At 40.2% G+C, this 27,429-nt stretch overlaps 1 protein-coding gene across 2 annotated transcripts in view; it reads right to left on the bottom strand.

The window, feature by feature from the left end:
- Positions 1-27,429, bottom strand: part of shank3a (SH3 and multiple ankyrin repeat domains 3a) — a 265,366-nt gene that overhangs the window by 51,470 nt on the left and 186,467 nt on the right. For both annotated transcript variants that reach the window (XM_084735097.1, XM_084735098.1), the window contains one exon: positions 4,767-4,880. In XM_084735097.1, the coding sequence (XP_084591223.1) occupies positions 4,767-4,880 (114 nt within the window). The remainder of the gene's footprint in view (positions 1-4,766; positions 4,881-27,429) is intronic.

Raw genomic sequence — 27,429 nt, 5'->3', positions numbered from 1 at the left:
CGAGAAACAGAACCTGACAATTTTCAAAATATTTTAATTTGTCAACATTTTTTGCTGTGTTTCGAAGCAGCAATATATAACAATTGCACATCCAAAAATGAGTGCTGCAGTCCAAATAGGGAGATGGAGCCATACACAGTATATTAGATAGGTTAAAATCTGATTTAATATTCCATCTATGGTTGAAGTGAGTTGTTCCTCCAATCCCCTCCTCAAGGAAGCTCAAGCGCAAGACAAGTGCAATATTGTACTTTGACAATAAGCAGAGTCCTACACTATAAGCTGATCAACTGTTTGTAACTATCAGTTGTCTGTCAATATAAAATTAAGTTTCTTATCCTAAAAACAAAAGCCCAGTCCTCTAAAAATACACTGTCTGGAGTTTGAGTTCAGTGACCACCTGCTTTCTGCAGCAAGAGAAAAGACACTAACCTTGGGTAATCAACATGTGGCTCTGCTTCAACTGGGTGGGACAAAATGTCTGACATGACAGAAATTCACCTGAATGTCTGATCTGATCAGCTGATCAGTCCTCCTTCTGTCCTGCACAGTGCGCTTCAAACAATGCCAGACAAAGCTGAAACTTGACCCGACTCTAAAATGAGTTGTGTGGCTCAATAATCGGGGGCAGAAACAGGTTCAAATCATACAGTATCAAGAAAATTGACTCCTATGAAAATTACTCAATGCAGGTTTTTTATGGTGTCCAGTGGCTTCTGTGTGTTTGGGTCAATAGGGTGTCCTTCTCTGTGGCCCAGCTGGTTGTGATCATGCACATGAGAGACTTCCTCTGGCTGAGCTGGAGACGTTCTTGCTCTCTTTATGAACTCACTATGTGGTGCTGTAATACCACGTGTGGCCACAATACCAGAAATGTCTGCACAGCCCCACGCTGTTCATGAAAGTTTGGTTTAAAATGTCCGTCAAACATTAAATTGTCTTTATCTTTACATAATGTACCATATTTCCAAGTGAAACAGGAATAATAAGTGTATGCAGATGACTAAAACCTAACAACAAGCATCCAAGTTTAACATCAAAGACAGAAACAACAATACATAGTGTCAGAGAGGAAGGACAGGGAGGAAAAAGACACATTCAATCCCTGAGAAATAGGTATCTTAGGGTTCTGAGTTTTTCAGGATTTATGAGTGAGTGGGGCTCAATATCAGGCCCATCTCTCTCCCTCCCTCTCCTCGTTCTTTTTCTTTTTGAAAGACACGCTCTGCCATCTCCACTTTGCTGTCCTTTAGAGTATGCTCCACCATCCGTCTCCCCCGCTATCTGGCCCTTTCTTTCCCACCTTCCCCTATCTTTTTCTCACAATGCATTTAAATGGGGTATTTAGAGATTCCGGCCTCTCTCATCTCTTCACACCTACTCTGAGGTAACCTCAATCCTTCAACAACCCTCTGAAAAGGGAGAATGCCCCAATTGCTCCAGAAATAGGTCTCGAGAGATGCATGATAAACATGTGAGGAACAGGGAGAGATATATGACAAACTTGTCCTTTTCCAGTGTAGGTGCTTGCTGCACTCGCTAAACTTTGTCCCACAATGACCAGATGTTTTTTTATGATGCTGCACATGTTGTTGCCCACAAGACCACAGTAAATGGAGTGTGCCATCTGCTAATCAAATGAAAGTCTAAATAAGGATGTGGACCCATTAATCTGAAGGGTTTCATCCAGAGTGTCACAACAGCATGGACAGCAGATTCATCGTGGTCAGCATATACTTACAATGTGTGATTAAGAGGATAATCCACACAAAATAGTCCTTTAAAAAATGCTGACCTATAAACAGATTTACAGCGTTAATAACCTTTCATCATTAGGGACTGCAAGAGGGCCTGTTGTTGGTGTTGTGTAACTTCTAATTCTTGGTTGTTTATTTTCTGTGTATAACTGCCCTTCTGGTGAAGGGGTTACACCAAAAAGTAATTTACAAAATGTCACAAAATATTTCCTGTAATACCCTGAATATCACAAAGTAATGATACCATGAATAAACAGTGTGGGTGGATTAAAGGATGGCATGTTGTTTCAATTGTCTAGTTTAAAAAAGCATTAATAAGTAAACATGCAATAAGGCACAAGTTTTTAACCACATTCAATTCGGGCTTTTTTGTAAATGCTAAACACTGTAATAGGAAATGAGAAAAGCACTCAAATTAAAAATTAAACAGCTAAATTAAGGAAAATCCTGTAAGGAATGTGTTAATTATGAAATGTTGACATGATATGACATTTACTTGTAGTTTGGTCCTGCCCTTCCTGAAAAATGTCCTCTAATCTTGCAAACAATGCTGGCCCTGTCTACATGTTTTTTTTTAACACAAACTAAACTGGTTGACCTTTTCAGTGCACCTGTGTTTAATTAAGCACTAATTAAGTGCCCCTAAAAGCTTTGCAATTGGTGGAAAACTCAAGACAGTCAACAGCATGGGAGGCAAATGTCAACTAATGGAGTAGGAAAGACAAGCTTCTAATAATCTGACTCATCTCTAAACTTTTTATAAATAGATATTGCCAGAATCTTTCATCTAAACATGCATCATCACCCTGAATATTCATTTCTAAAACAAGTGTAGTTCAGTTTATAAGTAGTTTACTTTAGTGGTCCAAAGTTTAAGTGGGAATATGTTATGCAAGTAATACAATGTTATTGTAAAAAACAAGTGGATATATACATTACAGAGCTCCCCAACATTGGAGTCAACAAAATTGCAAAGATGCAGTTGGCATATTTCAAACATACAATGAGATCAGCTGGATGCACGAAGCTGGGACAAGGCTGCTGCTAGCTAATGTCTGGTCAGGAATATGAAAAGTATAAAATGGGCCAAGAAACAGGAACCCAAAGACTGTTGTGACACATCCTGCAGAGACCCGAACATTACAGACCAAGCTGCTGCACTTCACAGGTGAATCATACTCTGAACTGTCAGGATGCAAGACTCCAGCAGAATGAGTCGAGGTGAAAGGTCAGTTAGCAATGATGCATCGTGTTCAAACACAGTAAAAGCTGATGGACAGTGTTTCCCAGAAGTTTAATGTATTCAACCACATCATCACCATCTTGTTTCTGCTGTTTACATTAAACCTGACACAAATTCAAAAAATGTACTGCAGAATTATTTCCTGTGTGTATATGTATTATGTAAATATATATCCTATATCCCCATTTTCTGTGTAGCATGAAGGAACTTCAATTCTAATTTTGTTATATAAACCTGTGTTGTGATAATAAATGACCTTGATTCCTTGATGGTTGCTCCTTTTTTTCCTGGCCAAACAAAGGTCAATAAAATTTTGGGGCAACTTGGGTTTGTGTGTCTGTATGACCCTCGAAGCTATGTGATAGAGAGCAATAGTTCCTTTATGGCAAATTGGTCCCAGTGGATGGGCCAGTTGGGAGCAGCAGGCAAAGGCAGGGATCTAGGCATGCTGACCACCTTTATGCACCTACAAGTCACTGAGAGGAAGACTCTGACTGTTTGTGCTGATGCACTGAAAAGATGTTCAGAGTATCCAGCCTTCTTAAAGTCTCTGAATGGGACAAGATGGAAAAGACACCATATAGTTCTGCTAAGAACCTGAGAACTGGTGGACACAAGTAGGCCATCAAGTTGAAGAAGTAAACCTTTTGGCATTAGCTGGTCCAGGGGACTAAAGCAGCAGAAAGATACTGCAAGGCTGGAAGGGCTGCAGCGGTGAACACTGAAACAAAAACTTAGGGTTGTGGGGGTGTTTGTAGAGGCTATGGAGACGGTCTTTTGGTTGGCCTCAAGGATGTTCTGGCAAACCATCAAATGTCTCTGGAAGGAAAGCAAGGCCTGGCTCAGGCTGTGTTCAGTCGAGGAGAAGAACTGCTGACCCGGACAGGGGATATTGTCAAGCAATGAAAAGAGCACTTTGAGGATCTTAAAGGCATCAGCAGTAATGTGGGCATTATACTGGACCATTTGTGAAAAAGAAGCTGAGCTGGAAGGTAAAGCTTTTGTTTTACCAGTCGATCCAACCCTCAGCAATGTTGATGAGCCTTTGGAAGTGACTGAAAGAACGAGATTGTGGATATGCGGCTGAAATAACCCATAGAGATGGGGTAAAGATCTGCTCTTTTGTGTTAAAAGGAGCCTGTTGAGGAGGTTCCAGGTGCCTCCTGGAGGCCTTCTTTTGGAGGTTTTCTAGGTGAATCCAAATGGTAGGAGACCACAGGTTACACTCAGAATGCACTGAAGTGAGAATACAGTATCTCATCTGGCTCGGGAACACCTCAGCGTCCCCCACAAGGAGCTAGAAAATGTTGCTGCAGAGAGGGACATATGGACTACCTCACTTAGCCTGTTTCCATTGCAACCCAGCCCCAGGTAAGTAGCAGAAAATGGATGGGAGAAAATATTTATCAATTCATCTACAGCGTTCTTTTTCCTTATTTATACTTTCCAGTTTCAGGGTATTTAGAATTAATACATTTAATAATTACAACAATTAATTAATAATGTCACTTGAGAGATAAACATAAATTATAAAATATTTTGACTGCCAGAGTTTTTTTGTTCATTTAATAACAAATACATCAGCAGACTTTCTGACACCACAGCACAAGCTACAGGACTTACTTGTCATTTCAGTACCATGGACAGAGCTATGGCCATACACCAGTGCAACACACTACAGCAAGATAAAAACTTCTTAGATTGTGACAGCGTGAATGCACAGTATGTACAGTATGTGCATGTCTGTATTCATGCAGATGTCTTACCTAGTCGTGGGTCATACTGCCTCATCTGAACTTCTTCCACATAGTCTGCCGGGAACCAGCCTGTCCTCCCTTTGACCGTCCCTTCCCAGAAACCTCCTTCCCCTATACTGAGAACTGACAAAAAAAAAAGGAAGAATAGGGAGGTCTGAATCAGTCAAATACTGTCAAAAACAAGCCTCGTTGTCATCATTGTGAGATTGTGGAGCCTGGAAAAGAGACAAAAGGATAACAGGACAAAGACCCATATAGCAGAGTGAGGTATTTAGGTTTTTATGTTCTGGGTTCATAAATTATAATGTGTGTTCATAGACAGAACTGGAAGGAGGGACAAGAGAGGGAGAGAGAAAGATTTTTGTTTTACACATGCATAAAGAACACTGATAGAAGACAGGAGAAACTGTAATGAGAAAATATCGGTCTGTAACTAATGCACTGTTCAGAGGTGGCTGAGCAACATGGGTTATCATACCATTAAAGATTTTTAAGTTTGAAAAATGTAGACAGACAGATTGAGAGATTTAAAGGTGAAGGGAAAGAAGAGTGGAGGGAAAAGACAGATCAAGAAAGAAAGTTTAAAAAAAGAGGAAGGAGAGGTGGCGAAAGAGAGCAAGAGGGCGGGAAGGACACAGAGAGATTCTTTCTAAGTTCCGCTGTGGTAATTAGAGATGAATGTATAGTTGATATTGATCTTCCCTGCAGGACTGAGCCAGCACGCTCATTTCTACAACACTCATTCATTATCCTAGCAAGCTCACACACACATACACACACATGCATATGTGCGCGCACACACTCCTCAGAGATCACCAGCTGGAACTGAAGCTGTGCCTGAGCGAGCCCTTCTTCTAAACTGGTTGCTAGGATACGGCAGTATGATGTTGCAGCCAGCAGACAGCCTGCTAAATGATGTAGTCTACTTCCTCCAAACTATATTCTACTCTGGCATGGGGACATGTCACGGTGATGTAACCTGGGGCACTATGAGACGCAGCCAACTGGACTTCATCTTAAATGACCCGATAGTAAAAGTTCAAATATCGGCCATCCACAGGATTCCTCGCTGTGTCTTGTAACAAATATTTCCTACTGTTGCACTGTGACTTCTGTGATTCAACTGAAGTCCATCTACTCCTGTTTAGAGACACACATGAACAAACGGGCAGGAGCAGGAGAGTGTGTTTTAGTGCACTGCATGATCAGCCATGTTCAAATAAACTGCTTCTGTCCTAAGTTATTATATAATCAATTTTTAAGCGTGAAATAGGCAATGTAGCAACAGAATCTTGATCCATATTTGATCAATACTGCCTAATTTGTTTGAGAGACAGTTTGATTCGAGTCTCTGGAAGCTATGTTGGAAATCGGAAACACAATGGTGGCCATCTAGATGTGTCTTGCAAGAGTGTATATTTTAACCCAAAAAAATACTTCCTTATCCTTAACAAGGTGTTTTTTGTCTCTAAAGTTACTCATATTTTAACAACAGCGCTGTTTCATTATAAAACATAATTAGTTTGTACCGCATGCACAGGGAAGAAACAAGGTATACAAATCGCAAGAGTTTTGCAAATCTTGGGTTCCCTTCCGGACACAACTGAACCCCCTGGTCATGATCTTTCTTGTATTACAGCTAAACAGTGCACTAAATTATGTTTTCTTTCAAGCGTGAAATGGCAATGTAGTAACAAACTATAGATCCATATTTGATCAACACTGTCTAGTTCGTCATCTATTTCACTCGAAAAGGGACCATAATTTACAAAAAATGAACATCATGCTGTATAGAATAAGACTTAAAACTAGAATTTGAGACCATAAACTCAAATGAAGCTTGTTTATTGAGATGATTCATCAAATGAGAATTGGAATAATTTTTATATATGACTCAATAGAGTAAGACTTCTTTTTCTCCTTTTTTTCTTTGCATTATTTGTACATAAACTCCAGGTAATATGAACGTTTTGAAACACCAAAATGTGAGATTTTTGTTATATTAACGTATCGGCCATAAGAAGCAGGTGATTATCGGTTATCTATGTCAGTTAAAAAATAATCCATGTCATGCATCCCTACCCAGTAGTTCTGTCCATTTCTTCTTCTACAGTCTGTACTGCAGGTGAAAATCTATGTGACAAGACTCAGGCAGAAATGATGTTCATGATGAGGTAATGTATGAAGCTTTATTCATGTTACGTTTAGTCACACAGGAATGTTTTCCTGGAAGTTATACCAACTAGCAGCTAGGAAACACAAGGAAGAACAACAGTTTTTTGCAGTAGAGAACTCAGCTTTCTTGGTCAATATAACACACACTGAGGAAATTTATTAATTTGACCAACACTGACAGGGCAGCCACATGAAAAATGCCATTTATGCTCATTATCTTTTAAATCTTGATATTCACTTGTAAAGTGGAGACTCAGACCCAGCTGACCCCACCATAGCTCAACTCTGCCAGGCTAAGCACACACTAGCTAAGAGAGAAGTGGCGTACAAGAGGGGAGAATGGCTGTTTATCGACTTCCTGCTGTAAAAAACACGACACTCAGCACACAGAGGATACATGGACTGATCCCCTTCTCTGATCTCAGCTTAGCACAACTTTACCCTGCCTGTCTCCTGAGAACTGACTCCCTCCATCTCTTTTTTTCCATGTTTAAATTCTTTATCCTCTCCCCCTCTCTGCTATACACGTCTTTCTCTTCCAGTCTCCTTCGCTGTGTTTCTGAATGACTTTCTGGTCATCGTCTCCATCCGCCTTTTTGTCTCTGTCAGTGTGTCCGTCTATACTATAATGGTGACCCTGCAGTAGACAGGCGCCGGCTGTGCTCTCTGTTCCCCATTGACAAAAATGAAAGAAAAGGCGAGACCTCTGATTGATCTTCTAGGGGATCTTCACTCACTTCCCTCACTCCCTTATCCCTTCACAACTAATCTATTTCTGATCCTTGACACCAACACCTGGCAATATGGGCAGAATTGACCACTGACTATGTGAGAATGCAAGGAAAATATACTATTTTACACATATCTATGTACACCCTCATATTGCTGAACCCTTCTTTTACACATACATGTGTGACGTACATACAAACATCCACTTCAATTAACTTTAAACACACACCAGGCACTCTAAATGCTATAATCGAGCCAATTAATTGCTTGTCAGTGAAGTCAGGGAAAGGTCAGTGAAACACACATGCATGCATGCACACACAAGCAGAGAAGTAATAATACATAACATGCTTAATAATCCTCCCAATGTCCTCAGCATTTGATAACTGAGAGTCTGCATAAACACAGAGAAAATGAACAAAACGTCACCGCCACTCTAACACTTTTTATGAGCCCTTAATCAAAACAGCCAGGGTTATTATTTTGGCTAAATGATAGTGTTAAGTGACATCGTGTATTAACTGTTTCTACAGGCCAAATACCACCACAGCTTTTTTTCATATTTGGCACACACAGACATAACATCCACATGTAAGTATATTGTATGTCCACACAGCAAAAAGGCATGCATGAACAGTATGTGCATGTCCTCACATGGACTTGAGTTCCCTGCTGTTTGAATAGCCTCTACCTTACACTACCACTCTGTTTTGGCGCTTGCCAACACTGTGTTGGCATGACAACTGTCCCTGTGAATCAGATGTGGGCCTCACAGGAGCCAAGTGGCAGGAAGGAAATCAAACAGTGCATATCTGTGCAGAAGGATTTACAATATGTGTGCCGTGTTGATGTTTTCGTCCAACCAGACCGCGTTGGGACCCCTGCCATGCGGACAGCTACTGTTGTAAATAGGAGTGCGGAAAGGCCTGCCTACAGTCAAGTTTGTAACCAACACAAGGCTGGTGTTGCTGTGTGACAACTGACATTATACATTTCTCAAAGTTCAGGTTTCTTTGGATAAACAGACCAAATTCCAAAACAAACTGTGCAAGTTTGCAAAATGTTGCACAGCAGTCACTCCTGAGCTTTGTAGACGAAACTGTATCAGAGAAAGCACAAGCTGTGGTTTCTAATTAGCAGCAGTCTGAAAACACTGGCGACTTTAAGGTCACATTCTGAAAGTATTTCTAGCTGAGTGGAGAAAAGATCACAGGTCACTTTGAAGATAAGCTCCAATAAACCATAGAGACATTTAATAATTAGCTCTTCAGATGTTTTTACATGTATATGGCTGATCCTGGCAATATTTTGCTGATGGTGATGCATTTCATATTTGCATCTGCAGCAAGGGACTACATTAAGCATAAATATCTGTGGTTCAAGACTAAGATTTGGGTGGCATTCAACCTCTAACTGCCAAATCACACAGTCTGTCAGGACAGGTGAAACTACACACCTGCTGTTTTTTGTAGGTCAGGGCTGGGCGATATGGATTAAATCAAATATCACAGTATTTTTGAACAAATGCCTCAATATTGATATTGCGACAATATTGTTGGGATGACTATTGGTGCCTTCACAACATATTAACACAATAACATTTTTGATAAATAATCGTCAGTAATGCGAATATGTAAAGACTTAATGGGTAAAGGCTAGGGCTGCAACTAACATTTATTTCATAAATGACAAAGAAAAACAGCTGAAACAATTGATCAAGAATAAAGGCAAATAATGGAACAACTATAACAGCCTGGTGGAATCAGAAAATCAACTCACAATATAACAACACCAAAAATCTAAGATGACACCAAGGGTCATATCATGATATTGATGTAACACTGATATATTGCCCCGCCCTAGTCTCGATGGACACTGTGAGTAATTGACTGGCCTAACAAGATGAGATGGTGACTGTGTTCTGTAACAAAAGGAATAATAAACAAGTAGAATTTCATTCAGAAAGACAGACAAGGGCAGTAAAAACTGCATTTGCAAGTACCTGACGTTCATACTGAGTGGTCATTTCCTTTTAAACTTAATTTCAGAGTTTTGGGAAATTTAAGTGCAGCTCAAGACTTTGATACCAGGGTCAAAATGAAGAATGCAATTGTTTCTTTAATGGAAGCCTCCTGCACAAATAATTACACTGAACAAACAAATCAGTGATAGCTGAGCTCAGGCAGGAAAAGAGATACACTTGGATCCTGTAGGTGGGACTCTGCTTTACGCACACAGTAGAGACTGAACATTGTCTTCAAGAAGAGCTGTTTTTCCGTGCAAAACAATAAATTCATTTTTTATCTGCTTTGTTCTACTCTCTATTGAGGTCTATTGGGGCTTAACTAAACAACAGTTCACTACATAAGGCAATCAACACCTCAGCTGGGCACCAGCTTTCCCCTCCACTGCATAATAACAGGTCAGGTCTGTCTCAACTGTGTGACTAGAAGCAGTGAGCTGCCACACGCTGATTCATAATCACCTCCACAGGTAAATGAGGGGGGGGCAAAAACACAGCATATGTTGACATGCATTCATGCACACAATCATACGTGAACACACACACACATGCACCATTACACACACTTAACTTTACTATGTACACATTTTTACTGTAGTAACTGTGCTTGCACTAGAACAACAACATAAAGTTGTCTGGGATTGATTCTGCAGGATGGGAGAATACTGTACAATGTGAATTTAAAATTCCCCCATTGACCTCCACCAACTTTCTTTCATCATGAAGCCTGATGTTGCTCTACAATAACATACAGACCGGAGACGCCTGCCCTCAAAAACCGACAACACCAAAGGCTAAGTGGCCTTGCCCCTAAAATGATGAAATTCCAGTGCTTGATGCTCATGGGAAGTGTTAGGTCTTTGTAAACAGTGCTATAAAGAGTATGGTCTAAACCTGCTTTATATAAAAAGCGTCTTGAGATAAATTTTGTCATGATTTGGACCATATAAATAAAATTCACTGTGTTGGGCAGTTGCTGCACAGTCATGTTGAAACCTGCCCCATCCTTCCCAAAGATGCTCAGTGGGCTTCAGGTCCAGGAACTGAGCAGACCACTGAAGCAATGAAAACCCACCATCAAAACATTCATACTGTATGTTCCTTGTTACGTGCTACATTATCATACTGGTGGTGTGGATAAACTGCAGCCATGAGAGACTGACATCATGGTCGTCAGTGGTGTTAAGATATACTGTGTTGTTCAGCCATTCTTCAGTAGGAATCAGGAACTCTAATGTCTAATGTGCAAAAAAAAAAAAACACCCTCCACGCCATCACACCATCACAGCCAGCCTGTGATGTCTACACCTAACAGGATGGCTCAATGGATTCATGCTGCTCTTGCCAAACAGTGATTCTTTAATTAGCATAATGCTAAAGGGGCCTAAATTTTACTTTTCTTAATGGTCTAGTTTAGATGTTTGTTTATTTTTTCTTACACATGCTGAGAATAGTTACAGCTACTGACATATAACACCAGATCAACAGTCAACACCAATTAAAACAATGGATGATTAAAAAGTACACATGTCAACAGTGCACTCTTTTTGCTGCTGTTATTTAGAAGTCCTGTTTGTTTGCAACACTTGTTTTCAAATGTCATCCTTTATGTATATACGTCACTACTGCTTTTACGATTGTTAACAACTTTTAGAGTGGCTGAAATGCTGAAATACATGCCCTGTTTTTTTTTGCTCTGAAGCATTTCTGCCTTTTTAACACCTTGGCCAGGGGCTACAAATGAAAAATAGCCTTTTGACAAATTTCTTTCATTTTTTTTATCATGGATATTTATTATTTGCACTGTCTCTTTTCTTAAATAAACTAAACTAAACCAAAAAAGAGTCAATTAGCTCAAACTCCAGTCGAGAAGTCCAGAATCTATTTGGGGTCTTACTGCATGAATGAGAACAAACAAATCAAACAAATCAGGAACGAGCCAGCATTAGAAATGAAATATCACACACTTACATGCACTGTTACAGTTATGATACACATTTTGGTGTAGCAGCAAGTCTGACAAATTCATGCTCAGAGGATGACTTTTGAATACCAGATGTGATTTGTGTCTGTTAAATTTGGATTTTGACTTTTCTACTTTGAGGCTCTGACCCACAAAATGTTTTTATCCATACGATTTCTTACGATATCCTGGTAATAAAAGTCATATTTGGAATGGCAGAAACTCTACAGCGCTGACATTCCTCGATACCAGAGCACACACACACACTCCCACATTTTTCTCATAGACTGAACTAGAAGAGTGCACTCAGTAGAGTGCAGATCTCTGCCAGGCAACAGATGGCAAAGCACCTACTGCAATGCCACTACAACTGCCAGATCAACCAGTGGAGATTTGCAAAGTTTAGAATTATTTATTTTTTTGTATCGCACAGAGTAAGTTTTCTTATCTAGATTCATGCAGAGTTTTTAATCAAATGTTTTTGTATAGTATAGTCTTAGTTTCAGAACAGTGTATGATATTGAGCACCCTAGGTTCACTTAACTGTATAAACAATATATGGAAACAACAAACAGAACCATAAGTCCAAACTTCCCAATTTAAACACTGTTGCTTTACAACAATATAAATTAGAGAAACTCACAAAACCTGAAATTCTAAATGATTTACACTTGATGTTACCTATTCAGTGGTTGGAGCCTGCATGTCCCAGTGGAAGTTGTGGGTATTCAGAAGGTTGATGGCATAGAGCTGGTTAGATCGCCCGCAGTAGCTGAATTTAATTCCAACAAGTAGCCACTATCCTGTTTAATTTTTTCAGCAAACTAAATTTCCTGAAAATCGGTTCAGAATTAAGCAAGTTACAGTTGATTTTGTGGTGAAGTCTGTATCTTTCATTTGTTTACTAGTGGACCTTGAACACTCCTGGTGGAGATGGCGATGAAGCTAACAAAATGGAGATTTATTCATGTTGTATCATGCCTAACTTTATTGGCTCAAACATATCAGGTATGCAATTAATCTGCAGAGCCTCCGGGTTTAAAATTAAACAGAACTTTTCTATGGACGTTTCTCAGCCATGACAACGGCCATTAATGTAACCTGCAAGAGAAGAGGTAAGCCTGGTTTTTATTCTAGCAGTTGTTGATGACTTGTGGCCCCTCCTGGATGGTTAAGAGGAGTGAGGAGTCAGCAGCAGCAGTCAATAAAATATATTCTACTAGCCAGCCAACAGAGCCCTCTAGTGAATGCAGAAATGTTGAGTGCCTCAAAGTTTTATGATAGAAATGTACAGTATGGGTCACCAGCATTTAGAAACTACCGGTCGATGAGCATACAGTCACAAATGTGCACAAAAAGTATTAGGCTGATGGGTGCAGTAGTATGTGAGATTAGCTGTGGACAGCAGGTCAAGCCCTGGTGGTCATTCACACACATACACACATGACTGACTGCATGATAACAATGCACTGAGTGACAATTAATTACTGTGACTTGTTCCAACACACTGTACTGTAAGGCCTCATACGAATTCATAGCAAGCTCCCACAGTAGATAGTACAACATCTCACTGGCCCGCTAATGGAGAATTCTGAGCTTATATAGAAATAACATACAAACGAAGCATGAAATGTGAGCAGAAAGGAGAGCGGCATAATAGAGAGCCCCAGAGAATGAAACAAAGGGAGAGAATGTGACAGAAAAGAGGCTCGCATTCAGCAATGACAAAGAGAGATGAGACCCAGCTAAAGACAGACACAAGCTGACAAAAGGAAAGAGCTATGTTTCGACAGACGCACAGTTATTCATGACTGTCCAAGAAGTCTGCTGTCTGGTGGAAAGTCTGCTACTGTGTGTGTGTGTGTGTGTGTGTGTGTGTGTGTGTGTGTGTGTACGTGTGTGCGTGTTACTTCTGAGTTTTGCCCTTGGTTAAGTCAGTCACGGCTCCTGGTTTAAAAATAGCATCAGTGAGGATGCAGAGCTATTTATACTCTTCACACACACCCTGCCTGCAAGCTTCAATGCATCCCTGCTCGAGTGTGTTTGTGTGTGTCTGTCTGTGTGTGCGCACATGTACGTGACGACCGATTGAGCTCATTTTAATTCTTGCTTTGCTCCACTCTATTGCTTTGAGCTGAGTCATTCATTTTCTTTCTCCTCCTCTCGTCGCCTTTGTTTCTCTGTGTAACAAGCCACCACACACAGACTGACACACACACACACACACACACACACACACACACACATATACACGTGCATGTAGTCATACAGAGTGAAAGCCACCGTCATGAATGAATGAGTGACAGCTGGCGAGGAATGGAGTAGACTTTTCAGAACACACACACACACACACAAACATATTTTTCACAGGTAACAGTGGGTGCGTCAAACTCCTGTATTTGCCTGCAGGAACAGACAACAAAGGCTGCAGCTGTGCTGAGAGAGGCTGATGGCTTTCTGCCACTGATGCACTCACACTGATTCAGACAGGGACGCCATGGAAGCCTTGCCAAAGCCAAAATACAGCTTGATTTCCATAAAACGCCAGGATAGGATTTCCACACATTGGATCTGTTTTAAGAAACAGGCAAACTGCGCACCTCTGATGTCAATATTCACATACCAAATGGAAATATTGGCAAGCAAAATTAAAGGAGGAAAATAATCTATTGAGGTGATATATTTGTGCAACTATTTATTTCCTAACAGCTGAATTAAAGTAGATATGTCGCTATGTGGTACTATTATGAAGTGCTCTACCTGTCTCTTCAATTTGTCTCTCTAGCTGCTGCATACTTCTCTTAATGCTTTCAATTTAACTGCCCCACAAAAATTATCTGTCACTTGCCTTTTCAGTTTTGGAGTCTCCGCTTTTTAACTGTGGTCTTCAGGCAGACATAAATTCTTGCACTTATACATCCGAAAGAATCATATTTAAAGTGGTGGACTACGTTTTCAGTGGCCAAAAACTCCACAGCTGCATAATGCAGACATTATAGCACAGTCACAGAATGAAGAGATGACAGCAATTAGTAAGCTACCTGGTAGATACACCTGGTAGCTTGTTCTGCTGTTTCTAACATCCACATACACACACATTTAAATAGCTGTGCCCAGATAATGCCTGACAAAACACAGGCTATTTTCTTTTTTCACAATTCTGGTGCTGCTCCCTGCTGTTCACTTCATGCCCAGTGCTCTGCCTCTCAGTTTCCTCTCTGTCTCTACAGTGAAATGATCAGCCAATACTCTCAGCGTATTGACCACCAGTGTTGAGAGGTGTAAGCACATAAAACTCAAACGATACAACAACCTAAAATTAATTCAACCAACAGTTTCCAAAATGAGGTTTATGTTTACTGGAGGTCCAGTGTGTATGATTTACAGGGATCTATTAGTAGAATATGGCAGAAATGGAGCATAATATTCATAAGTCTGTGGTAACTGGCGGATAGTAACCTGAAAAGAAGAATGGTTGTCTTTTTGTTACCTTAATTCCTTTTCACACTGATGTGTGGTAACTAACCACCTCTAACCATATCATTGAGAGTAAGGTGGCAGAGGGGAAGCGGTGTCTATCATGGCAGTAGGGGTAAGAAGCAGCTGCTGCCCACATGAAAATGCACAGGTTTTGCTCAGCCATTTAGGGTTCACGATGCTGAACATCTGGTGGTAACTGCCTTCTTCCTCTGGAAGCAATGACTCAAGATGATAGGGCTTAGATTTAGATATTTACATTTTTTTTTTTTAACTATGTATTATTAATTTTCTATTAATTGGCCAGCCCATCAATCCTTCTTTGTTGTTGTTTGGATTTTTGCTTGTTTGGAGGATGAGTTATGGTCAGTTTCATTCATGTGATATGTATTTTTGCAACTGTATAATTTGTCCAATTATGAATATATCACTTTTGATAAAGAGCCTTTCTGGGGGTTGTAACAATATATCAAACAAATACGAATACATCGACAAGCCATGGTCCTGACCTCTGGGTTATAGCTTCCATGTTGGTGTCCCACTATTCTCTATTCAAAAATCTTGTTATGATGGTTCACTGAAAACAATTTGCAGCACCATTGTCTGGGTTTTCACGTGACGTACAGTAAGTCTAATATAATGTGAAAGAGAGTGCTGAGTAAGGGCTTCTCTGAATAAAGAGTAAATATATATATCAGCCTACAGAGCAAAGGCGTGTGTGTGTGTGTGTGTGTGTGTGTGTGTGTGTGTGTGCGTGTGTGTGTGTGTGTGTGTGTGTGTCTGTGTGTGTGTGTGTGACACAAAGTGTGTGAAGGTGAGTGTGGAGAGTATTCCAATAACCAGAGTGGAGCTGTTATTAGATTTGGATCCCTGCACTCTTTATTAAACCTCAGTTCAATTCTGTGTAATAGAGAGAGAGCCGAGTTGCATCTTTATGAAACAAGGGGGACACAACCAGAGACACACGCCTACACACACACACAAGGAAGAGAAAGGGCCGTGACTCTATGTAGGGTAGTTCAACAGGGATGGTCATTACCTGTAATATATGAACAGAACACATGCTAATGCTCTGGAGGGAGAACACAGGACACATGGAACCTTATAGATATATTAGGAGTTAGCATAAAAACAGAAAAACAAAGAGATGAACAGGTAAGAAAAGGAAGTGTGAGGATGGAGGTGGATATGGAGCGGGTGTAGATGGAGGGCAATTAAGAAGGTGATGTGGGAAAGGGAGAGTGGACCCCCTGAGAAGACCCAAGACTGAATGAAGTAGAGAGGCAATAAATACGACAGAGGAGGGACGGTCACACCACTCTGAGTCAAATGTGTGCTGCGTGTTCGTCCTCACAGGACTTCTTTTGCTTAGAAGAGGGCGAGGGAGTGGTGCAGTCTCTGGCTCATCATGATTCAACTGAGACAGAGACTTGGGAGGGGGTGGGGGGGGGGGGGGGGGGGTGGGGGGGTCGGAAAGAAATAAAGACTTGACAAGTTTGAGAAAAAATGTAAAAACAAAATATGGACACGATGAGAAATGTCTTTTTTGTGATTGACAGCAGAATTTGAGGAAGGAGTGAAGAAAAAGGAAGAGGGCTTCAGAAAAAAAGGAAAAGCAAAGAGGGCGGAAGTGTTGTAAATTACAGTGGGAGGAGGAGGAGGAGGAGGAGGAGGAGGAAGAGAGGAGGGAGGAAAACTCCAAGGCTGACTCGGAGGGATCCCTCTTCTCATCTCATCTCCTCCCTCCCTCGCAGGCTTCAGGGGAGCTACATGACATTCCTCTTCTTTCATTCTCACTTGCTTTTTATTCCATTTCTCATTCTTTCTCTTCTTCTGTATCAACCCTCAGGTGGAGATAAAAATAGAACAGGCTACCTAATAGTTACCCTCTCTGTCTCAGCTTCTTTTTTTTCTTATATCACACAAAAGCTTAGCTCAGAAATGGAAACAAACTACATCAAATACAATGTTGAATTAATATTAGTATGTCTGCATGAGCACAAACAAGAAACTCCACATCAAAACATGGACACGCACCTACATGACAAAATTATATCCAGATATTATCAGCTGGTGCACTGATCAGCAAGAAACAAAAAATAATGGAGTCCTCCATCACAATACGCCAGTGATTGATTAGCTGTAGACCAGCCATTGATTGTCTGTTGATTGTTAATAGATCAGTGATAGATTGTTTGTTGTGGAGCTGTTAATCACACAACCGATCATTTGATTGACCAGTCATGGTGTCACATGAGCGATGGTGTTTATGTCGTGATAAATGAACATGCTGTAATGAGCTGACCACACTCCAGCCTATGCTGCATATTATTATTACATGACAAAAAATGCCTGTTGCTGACTGATCTTGCATGTGCCTCCATAGGAAAACTGACCACAGGCTGTAAGTGTAAGTTTTATTTAAACAGCTATAGTGGCACATTAGTTATGTGAAACATTAATTAATGAAGCACAAACATTTTAAAGCCATAACATGTAACATAAAAGTACATAAAAAAGTTTAAAATTCTAGACATCTGTTTTCTATTTTGTTGAGTCGTGTACTCGTATGATCCCAAATGTCTTTAACAATGGTCAAACTCAGAGAAATCCATAATCCATTAGAGGTAACAGTGCATTTTCTGCTAGCCAGTGTTTCCTGCAACTTCCGGGAAAGCATGGGATACGTCAGTTACATCAGAGTGAGCTAGGCTAATGTAATGTTTTATTCATGAGACAAAAGTAATGTGAATAAAAACTTTAATACATTATCTTGTGAACATGGTTTCTGTCTGACACAGAGACTCTTTACTCTTTTGTTACTGTTTTAATGCATGAGAGACCACGAGTGGCAGTGCAACTTAAATAGTGTGTGTTTAAACAAACACATTAATTACACAATAGGGCTCTCACTTGAAAGGGCTGCTCTTTTCCACCTGTCTTTATTCAATAAATGGCTCAAAACAATGGGAAAGTCGATACAATTACTGCCATTTCTCAACTAATAAGGCAGACCAAACAGAATTGTGAGAAAACCTGTGCAAAATGGTGCACAAAATGTACAGTGTTTAATATATGCTTACTTGGTTACTTCACTGCAATTAATGGATTGATGATTAAAATCTGTAAGCTGAATACAAGGACATTCATTACAAGCATAATCTTGAATGTAACCCAGTCTTGAATAATTGTTTTTCATTTCAGGGAGATTCTCCATGCGTTTAGAGAGAGAGCTCAACAAGAGGTCAAGACACAAGGTTCTTCAAAATTTGTTAAAAGCTACTCTACGTGACATTACTGGGTAAGGACACGACCTTTACATGCACATTTTCACATCCACGACTGCAAAGTAGCTTGTCGCTGTGCAGGATGGAAAACGCCTGTTGCTAACAACCATCTGGAGTCACTCAGTCAGTTCAGCCCTGCCCTCGCTGTGCCCGACTCAAACAGCGTGCGTCACATTGTACATAATAGAGTGATTGTAAATCTAAAGCATATCGGCGTTTCTGTTGAATATGTATCTGTGTCAGTCAGTGGCTCCTGTTTATGCAGCAGTTTTACTGTTCATGTTTATTCATACGCTGATTAACTCTGCAACTGTTTCTGCTGTGTTTCTAATTAGCATTTTGTGTGAGGCAACATCTCAGTAAATCACATGTATGTTAGGCGAGCATGGGTTTTAATTTCCATGAGAGGGTGAGTGTGGGATGTTCCTGTGAGTGCACCGTATGGGCATGTTTGGAAAACAAAACTAAAAAAAAACCAAAGAGGACGAGAGTGTAATAGGAAGACAGGTGGCATGTTCAGCAGGGAGCAGGTAGGTGTGTGGGCGGGACTTTGCACCCCGCTGCTACTCTGATTGGACAGCTCGAAGGTTAGCTGTGACATCAACGTCCTTGCCTTAGGCTTGTGACCCTGTCCACTATCAATAACACACACACGCGCACACACACACACACACACACACACACACACACACACACACACACACAGCTTGGAACATTACGAATGACCAATGTCTGAAATCTGTTAATAAACCTACTGGCCTCAGGTCCATACTGTGATAGCATTAATTTCTCCTGGGGAACATGGGACACACACTCTAAACCCCTCATCCCCAACACACTCTTTCTTCAAATTCCCCCTTGAAGACTCGACTATGCTATTTAACATGTTTGCGGTCTCTCCGGTTTTCCTTGTGGAGTTTGATGAGGGGCATGAGAACATACTATCAACAGAGAATAATATGTTGAAATGTGTTTTTCAGTGAAATATGTTTTTATTCACCTCTTATAGCTACTGTTTTCCATGAATGAAACATTTGCCTTAAGGGGTACAGCTAGCAGGTAAGAAGCACTAGTCTAGTCTCACTAGTGATCAGTGATGAGGTAACGATGCTTTTGGGGAACAAATGTAAGACTGAGTGTGAAAAAAAAAGGTTTCTATCATCATTTCAACCTTAAGGAAGGTTCTTTTAGAAACATGGTGTGGACATTTTAACCTAAGGAGAAAAAATTGAATACACTGTATAATTTAACTGTGTATGAGGATACATTTAAAAACGCAGTAGGGTAAACACAGGTATTACCAATGACACTAAATAGGGTCTTGTTCCATTCAGGTCAAATAGTCAGGGTGCTGCTATTGTGAATCTTGGCTCACTGGGAGGCTCTGCTACACTAAATGGAACAAGACCTTGATTAGTAAGTAATGCCTGTGTTTACCACACTATTTCATATCAATATAGCAGCCCTGACAAACTTCTATTGTGGGACATCATGTTTTCTTGAGTTCTAATTAATCTTTTCACAATCTTGTAACAGCAAACATGGTTTGGCAATCAATATATTTTTGCAAAATAAATTTTGACACCTTAAAAGAGATTATCTGATGCAGTACTGTACTTATAAAATGAAAATGTGACCACTGTCAAAATGTTATCTACAGTACTCTTCCTTGGCATGAAATACTTTATTTAATTCTGTTCCTCTATGTTAATAACTCAAAGCTACTTTTTGGGATTTTTTGGGGAACAATTTTCATCATTTTATTTAGCTAATTTAATGGTCTGCCTCCAAAGAAAGTGTGAGCGTTGCTGCTCAGGGACAGACACTCATTCAACATCACAGTACCACTGAGAACTGAGAACCCACTGGAGAATGAGTGAGAGGGAAACAGCCTGTAGAGCCAGAATATTTTCACATTTAACTCTGAATTTAGGATTTTCTTCGAGTTGTTGATGTCAGAACAGTGGGGAGACTAGCCAAGATGGGTTTGGTGAGTTTTATCCTGCTTTTCTTTCATTTGAATTAAGTGTGCTTTATGATGAGTCAACAAGGCAATTAAGTTTGTCTTAGTTTAGTAAAAGAGAAAAACTGGGATTCAGATGATATATGGTAAAGAAAAGCAGTCAAGAGTCTGTTTTCCCCGCAGAACCCCAAAACGGTTCAGTCCAATCCAGTTCGTATTCAAAAAAGACAACTCAAAAAGTCTGCTCCTTGTTTCCTCCTCCTGGAATCCTTTAAATAAAATCATCTGTATTCACAGTTCAATAGCAAACATTATGTACAGTGTATACACCAGCTACTCACAGTACTGGTGGTCAGTCAGCCTGTCACTAACTTAGTCAGATTTGCAGTGTCAGCCTTAACTTTGCTAAAACACCAGCAACTTCTGGAGAAATTTTGACCCAATCCACAGTCATTCCTCCTCTTGACTAAGACTCCAGAAACTGTTTACTCACTATGAGCTAGCTTCAATAACATGGACTTTGCAACCTTATTTGATGCCATGGTGATGCTGGTGTTTCCTTCCTCCGCTAACCACTGACACTGAGATACCCGTTTTGTGGCTAATAAATTGTGTGGTATTGGTCTGGTGCACAGACTTGTGTACTCACTGATACCAGATACTGCATTTTAGACAGTATCAGGGGCATTTTCCAATACTGGTATCTGTATGGGAACCCTAATTAAAATCATATTAAAGAGGTCACATGCTACAACCTCTTGGCCAATGGAAATCTGGTTTGCAAATGCTGTCACATGAAATAGGTCTCACACTGTGTTAATGAGGCACTAGTAAATGAGTGGAGGACAACAGCTCAAAATCACTAAACCTGCACAAGCACAGTGTACATCTGCTACTTACAGAAAAAAAAGTATATTGTGGATGTACACAGGTATATAAAAGACAGAATGACACAAAGAGAAAGTAAAAGAGAGAACAAGGGCAGAAAAAGATGGAGAGAGAGAGATTTCTTCCATATGTGCCTTGCATATTAGGACAGCTGGTTGCTGAATACTTGAAGGATGCTGTTTATCTAACTTGTGGGAGGCAATTACTTACACTGTGCTGCACAAAGACAAACACACACAAAGGCACGCGCACAGGCAGACGTACACTTACACATGTGCACACTGCGCACACACACTTCATGATGCAAAAAGCCATGGAGAGATGCTCATACTTGCAGACACACACACACACACACACACACACACACACACGGCACACATCATGCGACTACCAGACAGAGAAGTCTAATTAATTCAACCTAAGCTCACTGTGGGAAGCTAACAATGATATTTAGTCTGAATTCAACACTTAGCACACACGTTCTCATCCAATCTGATTTGCAAGTAGCAAATAAAAAGAGAAATGGGGGAATATTCCTAAAAAATAAAAGAAAAATATGCAGGTAGAAGAATAGTACTTCTCAGAATCAAATGGATTTTTTGAAATTCACTAAAGGCATAATTTTTTTTTTTCATTTTTAGTTCAGTCTTAAAATGACATATCAGAGCAGTAATGCACTAAGCACCTGTTGCTTGGTAACGGGCAGATGCATATGCATTTTAGTCTTAACAATAGAAAGCAGTGTGGTCAAAAACATAATGCACTGCGCACAGCTTCATTTGTATAATCTACTGGCTCTTGGCCTTGTTCAAAACACACATGCACATCGATGTACGTTTATGTGCAACTATTGTTGGAGATAATTAAGTACATGAGTAGAGACAATGGGTTCGAAAGCAGAAAGCTTTTGCAGTTATGACAGGTGATCAGTGTGCCAGCATTAGCAAATGGCTGAGCTACTGTGTGTTTCCAGGGATCATAACAGCAGTAATAACTGTACCTGTTTGAAGCTAGACCTGGAATAATCCATTAAAACCCAGTATATGTGTGTGTGAATGTGTGTTTGTGTTGGTATAGCTAGTCCAGGTATCCTCCACTGCCCACAGCAGTGTTAATATTCTGCACACACTGGGTGCGGCCAAACCCCATTAATCATGTTTGTGAATGTCTAATCTCAACGTTACTTGCGCTGGTTTCATTTTCATGGCTGTCTGCAAGATTTATAATGGCGTTTGGAGAAGGTGCATGTGGTGCGTGTGTGTGTGTGTGAGATGTAATACATTGTTACGGAAGCATGCTCTTAAATGTGTCACCTTGTTGAGGAGAAGAATGTCCTGAATGTGCAGTTCATGCTCCCAGAGGGGGTGGGGGGGGCAGCATGTTGATACACACATCTGTTCCTTTGAATGTGTTGCTGTGTTCCCGTGTGTGTTACCTTTGCACCTCAGATTGTGTGTACTGAGTTTGAACAAGTGTGTAGTCTGTAGTTGTATGTGACTGTCTGTGTGTGTGTGTGTGTGTGTGTGTATGGGCGCATGAGTGTGCAGAGAGCTTGACCAGGTTACAGTGCCATGTGTCCCTGTTCGTTACCATGGTGATAGTAAGTGGCCTTTCAAGAGATGTCCATCCGGATGATGAGATCAGATTACATCAATGAAGGGGAAGAACAGAAAACAAACACAGTGGTGAGCAGGGGAATGAGGGAGGGGGGGATGGGCCTGGGCAACCTGTTAATGGAGTGTACCAAAGAGATCATCAAACACACAAAACTACACAGCAGTGAAGATACACACACGTGCCCACAGACAGACCACAAAAGCTGATCATCTTGGAGGCATCTTTGAACCTCTGTCACTGACATCAGCGCGCGGTCACAAACACACACACAAATACACACCCTCAAACACCCCATGATACCAAGAGCATGCTAGTTTTGTGGTCCAGTGGCAGTCAGCGAGTGAGGAAGGACAAACAGATCTCATTACCTGAGACTAACAGTCTGCTTGGAGAGCTGGATGTGGGTGACCCTGCTAAATGGTGGACAGCGGGGCTGTTTGTCTAGACGAAGGCTGTCTAGAGACATTGATCTCAGACAGCAGACCAATGGACTGACAATCACTGAGTGAAGGCTGGGAGTTTTTTCAAGCAGTTCTTTAAAATGGAGGAAGAAACCCGTTGGATATAACGCATGGCTCATTGAGACTCATCTAATTCAGTTGCTGAAATTACGCACACGTTTAAGGCTCATCTACTGTTGTTCATGGGGGGTTATGCAGTATGTGCATCTAGTGCTACTCTACGTGAAAATGAAGGATGAAAATGTGGAATCACGTGCCATTTTCGAGAGTCTTCCTTCCATTTACAAATTATCTCATTCTCATGGATTCCTTTTTCCAATTGGGTCACTCGCCCTGTAGATCAAAACTGTGAACCTGAAAACAAGCCTGAGGATTCATTAAGGTCACTTGATTGAACACAAGCCTGCAATAGTCACATCAGTAATTCGTGGTATCAGAATGGTAAATAATTCTGTCTCCTTAATGATTTACAGTTTCAACCACTTTGTCATCCTTCTCTACAGATTATAAAGAAAAATATTCATTTTACCTTCATCTTTATCATCATTAATGCCACCTGCAAAAACGCTGTCATCTTCATTATAAGGGATGCCATCTATGAAGCATAACACGAATTAAAACATAACTGATAAAAAGGTAGTATCATTGTTCATTATAATGTATATACTTACATGACTGTATATAGAGTAAACAAATTAAACTATGAAATTAATAAAACTATAATACTCAAACATAAACATTTATATTGGCAGCCTACAGATAACACACTATACTATCCTAGCACAAAATATACTACTGTCTGTTACTACTATATGGAAGTATGTTGACAACAGAAGCACAAGACAAACACTACTCAGTCAATAAGTCAACTTTTAAGGCGTGCATTTGTGAGAACGGAATTAGATTTGTACGTAAAGGAGGGGAGAAACAGAGTGTCACCTATTTGACTTGACGTGGAAGTGACCTGTTAGACCCTTTGTTCTATTTTAATGAAAGCTGGAACGGTGGCATTTTAACCATCACATGAGACAAAATCAGTATTTGATGTCTGTATCATCTTAAAAACTGGGAAAAATCAAAATCAAAATGTGTTAGCAAGTGATCTAGTTTATAAATTAATGCATTCATAAGTCATTATGATTGATGATTGATAAGAAAACACATATAAAAGTAGTTACTAGCTATAGAGTGGCCATGTTAGCCTTGCGTTAACTTCAATTTCTAGTCTGATTTTTTTCCCTTTCCATTTAATTAACATATTTACTAGAGAAAATTACTAGACCCATCATTTAAAAAAAACATTTATGAATGTGGCTCATTGTCACAAAATATAATGAGTCTAATATGATGGGTTTAGTGATCCAACTCCATGTGGGATTAATAATGGTAATAATAATAATAATAATGGTTCAAACCAAAAGAGGAAAAAGAAAAGAAAAAAAAAACTATTATGGGCTGTTGCTATATCCAGAAGGACAGCATTTGAATAACAGGCATGATGCAAATCCTACATACAGGTATGAATAAACAAGATGGTAAGACAAGTTCGACAGTTAAAATTTGGCTGAACTTCAATAGAGAATCAATAGAGAACTGTTGTCATTATACTTCCACACCGCCATGGCGTGAATTAGGTATTGTATATTTCTGCTAACTTTTATGGGGAATTCTAACAGCAGTTTTGAATTTTAGTTGGTTATTGTACACTGCCACAAAATGATCATGCTAAGTAAAGAAGCGATAAATAATCAAGCAACATCCTTCTGTTTCCCCAAAATTGGGTTTGGAATTTGAAAGCACTCTCCAGCTGCAGAATGAAGCTGGTTAAACTGCTCATTAAATTGTTCCACTCACATTGCGATGAGTACCTTGCAGTGAGCAAAAACCAAATAAAAGTGACAATATCAAGGATTTCATGTGAAGACAAATGTTCTGGTTAATTGACATAATAGTCTACAACCAGTTAGTCCAGCTGTGGGTTTTACATTAAACAAGGTGCTGTGTAAAGTTTTGCTATTATGGCGTACTGTATTTACCATCTGACTCCAGATCCTCATCCATCACTACAAAAAAAGAGACAAATCATCACACTGTGCAATTCTGAAAATCTTCAGTGATCGTGTATTAACAAAGGCTTAGCTATAAACACACTTGACCGGGAATGTGCTACAGTCTACTGCTGAGAACTACAGTATGTTTCCCATTAGGACAAAATCAATGGTCTCCATTAAACTACACAGTGTGACACATCTTTCCCTGTACGGCATATAATATTCTTTGCCTCAACAGGCCACCAATCTGTCCTACTAACAGGTGAGCTAATGCTAACACACACAGACACATACACGTACAAACACAAACAGACAAATCATTTAATGTGATTTACCCAGTCTGATCTCATCATAAATATGCTCCTCTGGTATGGCTGGTGATTAACAAGGGCGTGAGCACATTAACAGGAAGACAGAGATGAGTGTACGAGTGACTGTGTGTGTGAGTGTGTGTGTTTGGGGGTGGGGGTGAAGAGGCTAATTATCTAACTATAACTGAATCATCAACATGGTGGTAGAAGCATTATCAGAGTAGCTTCTGGGAACAAACACTGCTGTGGATGGCTACTTTACATACATGCTCATTCACAGACACACATGTAAACTGGATTTGGAGGCAATCAACATCCCTGAAGGTGCTGATGTTTTTGATTTGTTTGTCACCTTCATCAGGGGGATGAGACAGGAAAAGATAAAGGCATAAATCCTCCTATTGCTTCCCCTCTCTTTCACTTGCGTTACCTCCTCTTGTCCTCCATTGCAAATGAGCCCTATCACTATTAGCAACTCATCCATTTATGAATGCAGATTAGATGAAATGCATTATGTATCAAACCAAGGGTCATCCATCCCTAAAAGAAGTGGCTTCTCGGGTCTAGCCTGTCTGTGCACCAGGAGGACTGGTCACTAAAACACAAGCCGCTTACCAAAACCAACCTTTTACATAGTACCTGAACTGCCTGGGCTTTAACGGAGCAATGTGTAGGATCATCAAGTTCAAAAATGAGTACAGTATTCCAAATAGCAAGTTGGAGCCATAGATGGTATATTACATAGGTTGAAGCCATACTTAACATACAATTTATGGTTGAAGCGAATTGTTTCCCGCGGCTCCCTCCTCCTCAGACGCGATGCTCAGGCAGGTTGCCTACAGACTGCAAGGACACTGAAACTACACAAGTGCTAGACGAGCACATTATACTTTGATAATGACAAGCGATGACGAGTGTAAACTGTAAGTTAATCAACTGTTTATAAGTGGCAATTGCCTGTCGATCTAAAGCTAAGTCTGGTATCCCAATGTCAACTGTTCTGTCTTCCTGTCTGCCAGACTACATTAACATATTGCTCAATTTAATTGTTACAAAAATTTTTTCCTTCTAAAAGATTATGACTGATTTCTTATGACTGCCAAACAGATACTCACTTGATGTTTGGCCTTTATTTGAGCTCTAATTAACATGCGAACGGAAACAAAAACAGACGTTCTGGATCAGAATGGAAATTTCAGAGGAGAACATGCTGGCTCTGCATTGTTGTTGGAGAAGCTACTATTTCACCTTAGCATGTTTCCTTAATCTCTGATGACATATCTCGGTTATTTTATGATTTCGTACCTCAAACGTATTTATATAGTTCTCCTTTAAGGTGGTCAACAACCAGTTGACGCCAGTGATTTATTTCTCAGTTTACAGCCCAGGTCTACAGAAGCATAGTGTATGCCACACAGTAATGGTTATGATGGTCAGTGTTGCATAACAGAGCCAGATGGTTTACTTGGCTGGGCCATGGTGCTGGCAGCCACGCGACTGTAAGCTTGTTTCCTGCATGGCCAACATGACAGAACGGCAAAACACTGTGTGTTCACATTAGTGGCAGGGTTATGGATTCAGCTGCACAGACAGAAAACCAGTGACAGCAGATCCACTCAGTAGATGGAGACAACCTGGCTTCTGTTGAGTCATCACATTCCTGATAACATTTGTGTCAACATCAGTATGCACCATGGTTTCAGACAAAGCTGTATTATTTGGTTTTG

This window comes from Lutjanus erythropterus, chromosome 13 (genome assembly GCF_056507025.1).
Source record: "Lutjanus erythropterus isolate fLutEry1 chromosome 13, fLutEry1.hap2, whole genome shotgun sequence".
Classification (NCBI taxonomy): Eukaryota; Metazoa; Chordata; class Actinopteri; order Lutjaniformes; family Lutjanidae; genus Lutjanus; species Lutjanus erythropterus.
The sequence above is the reverse complement of the archived record's forward strand: the minus strand, read 5'-3'. Positions and strand labels throughout refer to the sequence as shown.